The sequence below is a fragment of the Centrocercus urophasianus genome, unplaced genomic scaffold (genome assembly GCF_019232065.1).
Source record: "Centrocercus urophasianus isolate 14NV4802_14NV808 unplaced genomic scaffold, USGS_Curo_1.0 seq_199, whole genome shotgun sequence".
Classification (NCBI taxonomy): Eukaryota; Metazoa; Chordata; class Aves; order Galliformes; family Phasianidae; genus Centrocercus; species Centrocercus urophasianus.
In genome coordinates, this window is record NW_024884754.1 from 7,386 (window position 1) to 15,111 (window position 7,726).

Sequence of the window (7,726 nt, forward strand, 5' to 3'; positions counted from 1 at the left end):
ATTTTTATTTTTATTTTTATTTTTTTTTAATGCACGGGGTTGAAACTCACCCGTGAGGCCGCCCCCGGAGGCAGCCAACAGCAGGGTGACCAGCAGCCCGCATAGCTGCCACTGCGCCTGCTCAGCGTTCGTGCGGCTGCCTTCGGCCACCAGCGGGAAGACGAGCTGCAGCCTGCGGGGAACGGAGCCGTGGGCTCTGCTTGTAGCTACGGGGGGCACCGGAGCAGCCCCTACGTCGGAGCGTTCCCCGGTGCCGGCTCTTCTCACCTGTCGCCGTATACATCCGCGGTGGCCAATGCTGCCAGCAGTGTCCCCAGGAAGGTGCCCAGGATCCCCGGCAGCCCATGGATGTTGTGCACTCCACACGTGTCCTCGGTTTTCAGCCTGGATCGCAGGATGGGCTGGGGGATGCACGGAGAAGAGGCTGGGTTTAGGGTGGGGGAAATGCTCCCCCCTCAACTGCCCGCTGTTTTGGCTGAGTTGGGCACGCAGCTCCCCTGGATCCAAAGGTGCAGGACCTCGTTGCCACAAGGGGACTCACCGAGAGGAACCTGGAGCCGAGCAGGCAGAGCTGGCTGGCCAGAAAGCCTGCTGTGAGAGCCCCAAAGGGGGTGGACAGCATCTCCCCTGCCATCCCCATCACGGCTGCGCTGGCCAAGGTGGCATCCTGGAGCTGGGCCTGAATGGAGCAGCACAGAGGGGTTGTCCTCATGGCATGGGGCTGAGGTTTGGGTTTCCATAGGGTTCGAGCTTAGGGTTTTATCCAACCCAAAAAAGCAAACCAGCATCCCCTTGTGCTCCCTTGGACATTGTCATGCTTCCCATCCCTGCGGGATGGACAAGGGCTTGGCTTTGTCTCAGGAGAGGACCTACCACCTGCAGTGTGCCCTCCTCATACAGGATAGGTGAGAGGACAAAGGTGGCCAGGGTGCTCGCTGCCATAGAGAAGTAGAGGTTCAGCACTGCCCAGGGCTCGGCGCTGTCGTGGGTTGTGGTGGCTGAGGCAAAGCTGGGCCAGAAGATCCACAAGCAAAAGGTTCCTGCGGGAGGTGAGTGGGCACATGAGGGCACTGAGGTTGCTCTCTCAAGGGAAAGAACCTCCTCTTGCTGGTGCCAGCAATGTACAAAGGGACAATGGCCACAGCTGGCAGTGTGAGCAGTCTGGGCTGGACAGGAGGAAAAGCTTTTTTCCTTGGAAGAGAACTCTAGGGAGGTGGAGAATCTCCATCCTTGGAGGTCTGCATCCTCAGACATGCAGTGGCACGACTGCGAGTCCTAGCATTGGTGGCAGTCCTTCCCCCCACCACTCCTATGATTCTGGTGTTGTAGGGCTCAAGCTTCATACCAACCACAGCAAAGAGATCGGGCTGGTGCCCCACGTCCTGCTGCTCTTTCCTTTTGTCCTTGTGGGGCCGGTGCAAGACGCGTGAAACCGTCAAGCCAAAATAAGCACCAAAAGTGTGGATGGTCAAGGAGCCTCCACTGTCGCTTACCTGGCAAGTAGAGAAAGCACCGTGCAGGGCAGAGTATGGGATCTGCCCATGGCCAAGGCAGGTCTTGATGACAGGAATCAAAACAAAGACCCCGACTATTCCCTTTCTGGGGGGGTGACTCACCCCCAGGAGGCTCCGCAGGACGTATTCATTGCAAGCAAAGAGAGGCACCTCCAGCAGAGCCATCAACAGCATCTGGATGGGATTCACCCTGCCCAGAACAGCCCCAGTGGAGATGAGGATGGCTGCGGTGCAGAAGTCAGCACTGACCATGCTGGGAAGGAGAGGCAAAGCACTGAGCTGGATCCAGAGCAGCCAAGGCAAGGGCAGGCACTGGGGAGAGTGAGTCGACTGGAGCTGAGCCTGAATCCCACATGCCATCCCCTACAACCCAAACTCTGCCTCTCCAACCCACGCTCCACACCCTGCTCCTGCAAGCTGAATGGGCAGCCCGAATTTTGCTGTGTCGGTGGCAAGGCTTGCATGGCTTGGGCAAATGGGTCTCAGCGTTCCCCTAAACACTCGGCTGATGCTCAGCTAGCAGCCTGGTCCTCACAACACTCCTCGAGAGCAGAGCAGTGAGTTTTACAGAGGAGGGAGCCAGTGTGCAAGGGATGGAGCTGGGCTGGGCAGCATCGGAGCAGCAGCGCCCTTCCAGCCTTACCTCTGAGTGCTCACGTAAATCTTGCTGTTCTGGGAGAAGTAAAAGAGCCCCTGGGCCAGTATGGCCCACTGGACAGTGAAGGCCACGATGAGGAGGCTGCCAGCCACACTGCCCACCCCGTAACGGCTGAGGAAGGCCAGAAGGAAGCCAAAGCCGAGGAGAGCTCGGAGGTGGGCATCCCGGAACCCTGGCAGGAGGCAGAGTGGGGCTATGAGGCACCGCAGGCAGGTCCTGGGTTTGGGTGAGAGTGACCCCCACCTGATAGCCTGAGGTCAAAAAGGTTTTGGGGGTGTTGGAGCCTTCAAGCTGATGGCAATCAGCCTTCTCCACCCACACATGTCCCAGCACAACAGGGAACCGTGTCACCTCCCAGCAGCAGTTCCCATAAATGCACATGGTTTGCCCCACAGACTGGAAGCTTTTCAAAGCAGCTTGTGTAGCCCTGTCCACACTACTAACACTGACACAGGGGTGTTTGGAGATATCAGCCATAGTCAGGGACTCCCCTGCTGCTCAGCAAACATCAGGGGTAAACAGGGACCCAACACGCACAGCAAGCAAGCAGTGCCATTGCCCCACACCTGGCAGTGACATCAAGCAGAAGACCCACGTCCTGCTCTGGGACATTCTTCCCTTTGCATAGCTGGAACAGGTGAGTCAGCATACAGGTGTGGATATGTGGGCGGAACTGGGAGAACTGGCCCACACTTGGCCAACCGCATCGGTGCTGCTGCGTGGGGAGGGAGGTGGCCAGGAGGGGCCGGGGGTAGGGTCTGGATGGATGGCACTGTGCGAGGGGCTCGGTGCCAATCTCCTGGTGCTGCTAACCCGTGTGGGTGGAGTTTGTAGTCCCTGCAATTCCAGGAGCACCTGGTCGGGGAGGGGGGCGCATGGCAGGCTTTCACCTCCCGTGATCCCCATGTCCACCTCTGCTCTCTTTTAGGGATAAAAGCCGAGCGCAGCAACTTTCTGCACCCGTGCCAGGAGCGTGAGGCAGGCGGAGCTGCTCCCCGTGCCCTCCTTCTACCCCCCTCCCAGAGGTCAGGGTACTCACGGGGGTACCCCAAAGTCGGGCTGGGGTCTCTCTGGCTGCAGCTTGGCTCCGTGGAGCAGAGGTTGGAGCTCTCCGGACTGTAGCGGACAAAGGTGGCGAAGAGGACGATGGTGAGGAGCTGGAGGAAGAAGCACAGCCCAGAGAGGTGCAGCCTTGCAGCAGCACGCTCAGCCATGCTGCAGAGCTCACCGAAGCGGCTGAGAGCTGCCTGCAAAGTCTGCCTGCAAACCACGCCTGCGAGGCCAAGTCCTGCCCGGAAAAGCCCAGGAAAATGAGGGCAAGAAGCAACCTGGGGCTGCTGGCAGAGCTGGTTCCCTCTGGGGTTGAGAAGCTGCAGCAGAGCCTTTCTTTTGCTTTGCCTTGCTTTGGTGAAGTTGTTTGTCCTGCACTGAGAAGGAAGAGGAAGAGGAAGGAGCTGACAAGTAAAGTACGGCCACTTTGGGGGAAGTGGCTCGGGTGCTTTGTTGGTGCAGCCAAACTGTGATCTCACACTGCCCAAATCAAAGGGGGGAGGGGGGGGGTGGGAAGGACGGATGCCGGGCAGGGATGAGTCAGGGCTGCTTTGGGGTGTAGCTACTGCTTTCATGTGGGAAAAATGCAACCACCAGAAAGCCTGGCCATTGTGCTGCAGTGCTGGAAAGCCTTGAACTGCAGCCGGGCACTGCTGAACCGGGCACTGCTGGGAGTGCTCAGGGTCTGTTTTGGGTACAGATCCATGGGAGAGCTGGGGAGTAGCATCTGCTGTTGTTTTTTAACCCATTCTGGAGTAGCAGGGCACTGTCCCCTTCTTGTTCACAGCGGTTTGAAGTGTGGGGTCCTTGGGGGCCTGCAGTGCCCAGAGCAGGGTGATTGCTTTGACCAAAATGAGGCAGAAGCTTGGGGCAGGGGAAGCCTCCTAGAACAGCACGCACAGTTCTGCTTCCCACCCAGGGGCTGTTTTTGCATTGTGAATGCCAAGATCGCTGTGTCCTCAGCTAGGACAGACAGACAGACGGACGCTTGTTTGCATTCGTGTGCGATGAGCTTCCTCCAGTCCTGGAGATGCACCCTGGGGGAGGGAGCTGATAAGGGAACCCAGAACACAGCCCTATTGTTTGGCCTTGTTTTGCTGCTCGCACCATCCCAACCCCAAAGTGACAGCAGCAAAGCTTCTGCCATGGCTTTGCACTGGGCAGGGTGAGGCTGGGGGGGTGTCAGGGTGGGGGGACCCCCCCCAGATTGTGGCGTCAGCAGCCCCAGAGCCAGAGACTCCATGCAGGGAGCGTGGGTTTGATCAGCACTGATGGCTGTGGGAGCAAAGAGCAGAATTTCACGGGGAGCAGCACGGAGGGGATCTGTGCCTGCAATGGGGGGTGCGGAGCCCCGCATGGTGCTGACATTTTCCCTGAATTCTCTTACTCTGTGGCCTGTGAATAAAGGGATGCTTGTTAGCTGGCGAGCGCTGTGTTTTGCCGAGCAGAACAATACAGAGAAAGATGCCCACAATGGGAAATTGTGCTTCCTCCTCCCCGTGCGTTCCTCGGGGAGGTGTTGAAAAAAAATAAAAAGGAAAAAAAAAGAAAAGAAAAGAAAAAAAGAAAGGAGAAGAAAACGGGAAGAGACGGGCACAGGGCAGGGAGCGAGAGCACAGCTGATCATGGGAGCGGGACGTGGGGCTGCTGGGGCACTGCCTGCCCCAGGATGGCAATGGTGACGGTGACAGCAGTGCAGGCTCACGGGGAGGGCAGGACCCAGCTGGGAGCACCCACAGCCGTCCCTGTGTCCTCGTGTCCTGTGTCCCCTCTTCCCAGCAGCATCGCAGCACAGGTTTGAGCTTTCCAGAGCCCTTCATCCTGAGATGGGGTGGCTGTGACAGAGCCAGGAGGCAGGCGGTGGTGGATGGGCACAGCAGCTCCCCTGAGGACGGTAAGGAGTGATGGGGACTGATGATGGTGGTGGCGGGAGAGGGGGCTGCTCTTACTTATCTCTGTGCTTGGCACCTCTCAGATCATCGGTGTCCTGTGTGATGTCCACTTTGCAGGGCAAACATTGAGATGATTTGGTTGCTGTCCATCTCCCTGCTGCATCCCCCAGTCTGTCCTGCTGCGTGGCCCTGATCCCTTTGCTCCCCCCAGGTTTTCTCCAGTTCCCAGCTCTAAAGATGCACCGGGTTCTGCTTGCATCCTTCTGGCTCCTGGCAGCATCCCCCACCTCCAGCATCTTCCAGAAGCCAACAGGGAGCCCTGGTAGGGAGCGGGAATGGGGACAGGACACTTCTGCTTGGGGACGGTATTGGGAGGTTTGGGCAGGGGCTGGGATGAGCATCCTGGAGGCTGCAGCAGCAGAGAAATGAGGTGGGATGGTTGCTGTTAACCAGGCTGATGAGGGTGGTGGGGAGGTGCTGAGGGGCAGTGGGGCTGTGGCAATGCCTAGAGGTGAGCTGGTGCCCCGCAGCCACCCCACGCCTGCAGTACCTGCTGGAGCCCCTGCACACCGCCGTGCACACGCAGCGAGGTGCCACGGCCACGCTGCCCTGCGTGCTGCGCGCCCTGCCCCGCAACTACCGGGTGAAGTGGAGCAAAGTGGAGCCAGCCAACTATGGGGAAAACGTTATCATCATCACCAACGGGCTGTACCACAAAAACTACGGGCCGCTGAGCCCCCGCGTGCGCCTGCGGCACAGCCACCGCTATGATGCCTCGCTCACCATCACCGATGTGACCTTGGAGGATGAGGGACGCTACCGCTGCCAGCTGGTCAACGGGCTGGAGGATGAGAGCGTCTCGCTCACGCTGCACCTGGAGGGTGAGGGATATGGGGAGGCTCCAATGGGTCCCCATTGCAAAGCCACTTCCCCCAGACTCCTGCTCAGCACCAGGTCCCTGGGGGCAAGCAGCCAAACCTCCATGGTGAGAGCGTGTCCCTCTGTCCCTGTCCTCTAGGTGTTGTCTTCCCCTACCAGCCCATCAATGGGCGCTATAGATTCAACTACCACGAAGCCAAGCGTGCATGCGAGCAGCAGGATGCCCGGCTTGCCACCTACCAGCAGCTCTACAAAGGTACTATCCTGCAGCATCCCAAATCCTTCTGTTGCTCCAAATCTACCTTGCTGGTAGGGATGATGCTGAGTTGGCCAGGCTTCCACCCAGGCTGCCGTCCCCCATCCCTTCTGTGCCCCGCTTTGTTCTTATGGTACGCTGAGGTTCTGCCCACCCCGCAGCTTGGATGGAGGGGCTGGACTGGTGCAACGCTGGCTGGGTGCTGGATGGCACCGTGCATTACCCCATCATCAACTCACGGGAGCCGTGTGGCGGCCGCCTCCTGCTGCCAGGCATCCGCAGCTATGGGGCCAAGGACAAGCAGCGGGACCGCTTTGATGCCTTCTGCTTCACCTCTGCACTGCAAGGTACCTCCAGCATCCCCCAGCCCTGTGTGGTGACACTGGGGCTGCTCATGGAGTCATCACCCTCCGTTATTTCCCCCCACCCCTCCCATCCCCAGGTGAGGTCTATTTCATCCGAGGCCACCTGAACTTCAAGGAAGCCGGGCAAGCGTGCCGCAACCACGGTGCTACCATTGCTAAAGTGGGGCAGCTCTACTCTGCGTGGAAGTTTTTGGGGCTGGATCGCTGTGACGGGGGGTGGCTGGCAGATGGAAGCGTGCGATACCCCATCACCACCCCCCGGCAGCGCTGTGGGGGTCTGCCAGAGCCTGGTGTCCGCAGCTTTGGCTTCCCCAGCAAGGAGCTGCGGACCTACGGCACCTACTGCTTCGTGGGGACATAGGAGAGGTGGGCAGAGGCAAAGGGGTGGCACCGGCTCTTGTCACCTGAGTGGAGAGCTCAAGGTGGGACAGGGGTCTCTGGGGCATTGTGCTTGCATCCTCTGATGGAGTGATGAGGCTGAATTTGGGGGAACTTGTGCATCCTCTGATGGGCTGAATGTGGAGGGTTTGTGCATCCCCTCTGACGGGGCTGAGTCTGAGGGGGATTGTGCATTTAATGGAGCTGCTCCCCGCACTCAGCCGCCTCAGAATTTTGTAGGCATTCAAGGCTTGATGGAGAATCCAGAACCATTTCCAGCCCAGGAATTGAGGGGGTCTGGTCCAGCCCCGGTGGGCACGGCAGGCTCCCTGAGCCCCCCAACCTTAGTGCACCCCTGGCCCTGGCCTCGCTTCCTACGGCCATGCAGACTTTGGCTGGTGCAGGCATGCTGGAAAGCCAGGCATTAACGAGTGTGACTAATGGAGTTTCGCTTTCTCAATTAATAAAGCGACAGTAAAGCGGCCTCTGGGACCGCCTGGCCACTCAGTGAGGGGGGTTTGCCAAGGACTCAAGCACTCCCCCCGCAGTGTCCTGGTGTCATCGGTGTCCCTGGCACCACGCACAGGGGTTTCTGGGTTTGGGATACAGCTGGAGAAAACAGCGTGGGGACGCATCAACATGGGAACACTTTGGGCTGCTCCTCCCTGTGCCTGTGGCTCAGGGGCCATCGCTGTGCCCAGGCTGCTCCAGCATCGACCTGGTCCCCATGGCTC

The 7,726-nt window shown here is 59.2% G+C and overlaps 2 protein-coding genes across 3 annotated transcripts in view; one reads left to right on the forward strand and one right to left on the reverse strand.

The window, feature by feature from the left end:
• LOC122161672 (ammonium transporter Rh type B-like) overlaps positions 1 to 3,659 on the reverse strand; it is a 4,517-nt gene extending 858 nt beyond the window's left edge. Inside the window, exons 1-8 of the mRNA XM_042821232.1 lie at positions 3,212 to 3,659; positions 2,158 to 2,344; positions 1,617 to 1,767; positions 1,346 to 1,493; positions 874 to 1,040; positions 542 to 679; positions 268 to 401; positions 51 to 172 (exon numbers count right to left, since the gene is read on the reverse strand). Coding sequence (XP_042677166.1) covers positions 51 to 172; positions 268 to 401; positions 542 to 679; positions 874 to 1,040; positions 1,346 to 1,493; positions 1,617 to 1,767; positions 2,158 to 2,344; positions 3,212 to 3,386 — 1,222 coding nt within the window. The 5' untranslated portion in view covers positions 3,387 to 3,659. The remainder of the gene's footprint in view (positions 1 to 50; positions 173 to 267; positions 402 to 541; positions 680 to 873; positions 1,041 to 1,345; positions 1,494 to 1,616; positions 1,768 to 2,157; positions 2,345 to 3,211) is intronic.
• Positions 2,584 to 7,058, forward strand: HAPLN2 (hyaluronan and proteoglycan link protein 2). 2 transcript variants are annotated; one of them, XM_042821234.1, is made up of 8 exons: positions 2,584 to 2,809; positions 3,101 to 3,638; positions 5,005 to 5,116; positions 5,232 to 5,436; positions 5,645 to 5,995; positions 6,133 to 6,249; positions 6,411 to 6,596; positions 6,692 to 7,058. In XM_042821234.1, exons 4-8 carry the CDS (start codon positions 5,352 to 5,354, stop codon positions 6,973 to 6,975), a joined length of 1,023 nt encoding a protein of 340 aa, XP_042677168.1. In that variant the 5' UTR covers positions 2,584 to 2,809; positions 3,101 to 3,638; positions 5,005 to 5,116; positions 5,232 to 5,351; the 3' UTR covers positions 6,976 to 7,058. The 2 variants fall into 2 exon arrangements, with proteins under 2 accessions (XP_042677168.1, XP_042677167.1); XM_042821233.1 differs by lacking the exons at positions 2,584 to 2,809; positions 3,101 to 3,638 and having other exon boundaries at positions 3,756 to 5,116.
• The last annotated feature ends 668 nt before the right edge of the window (positions 7,059 to 7,726 follow it).

Bases quoted from the DNA above. Each gene is read 5' to 3' on its own strand.
- HAPLN2 (XM_042821234.1), top strand. From the start codon at position 5,352: ATGCACCGGGTTCTGCTTGCATCCTTCTGGCTCCTGGCAGCATCCCCC. The intron at 6,250-6,410 runs GTACTATCCTGC...CCCACCCCGCAG, and splicing joins CTACCAGCAGCTCTACAAAG to CTTGGATGGAGGGGCTGGAC. The intron at 6,597-6,691 runs GTACCTCCAGCA...TCCCATCCCCAG, and splicing joins CTTCACCTCTGCACTGCAAG to GTGAGGTCTATTTCATCCGA.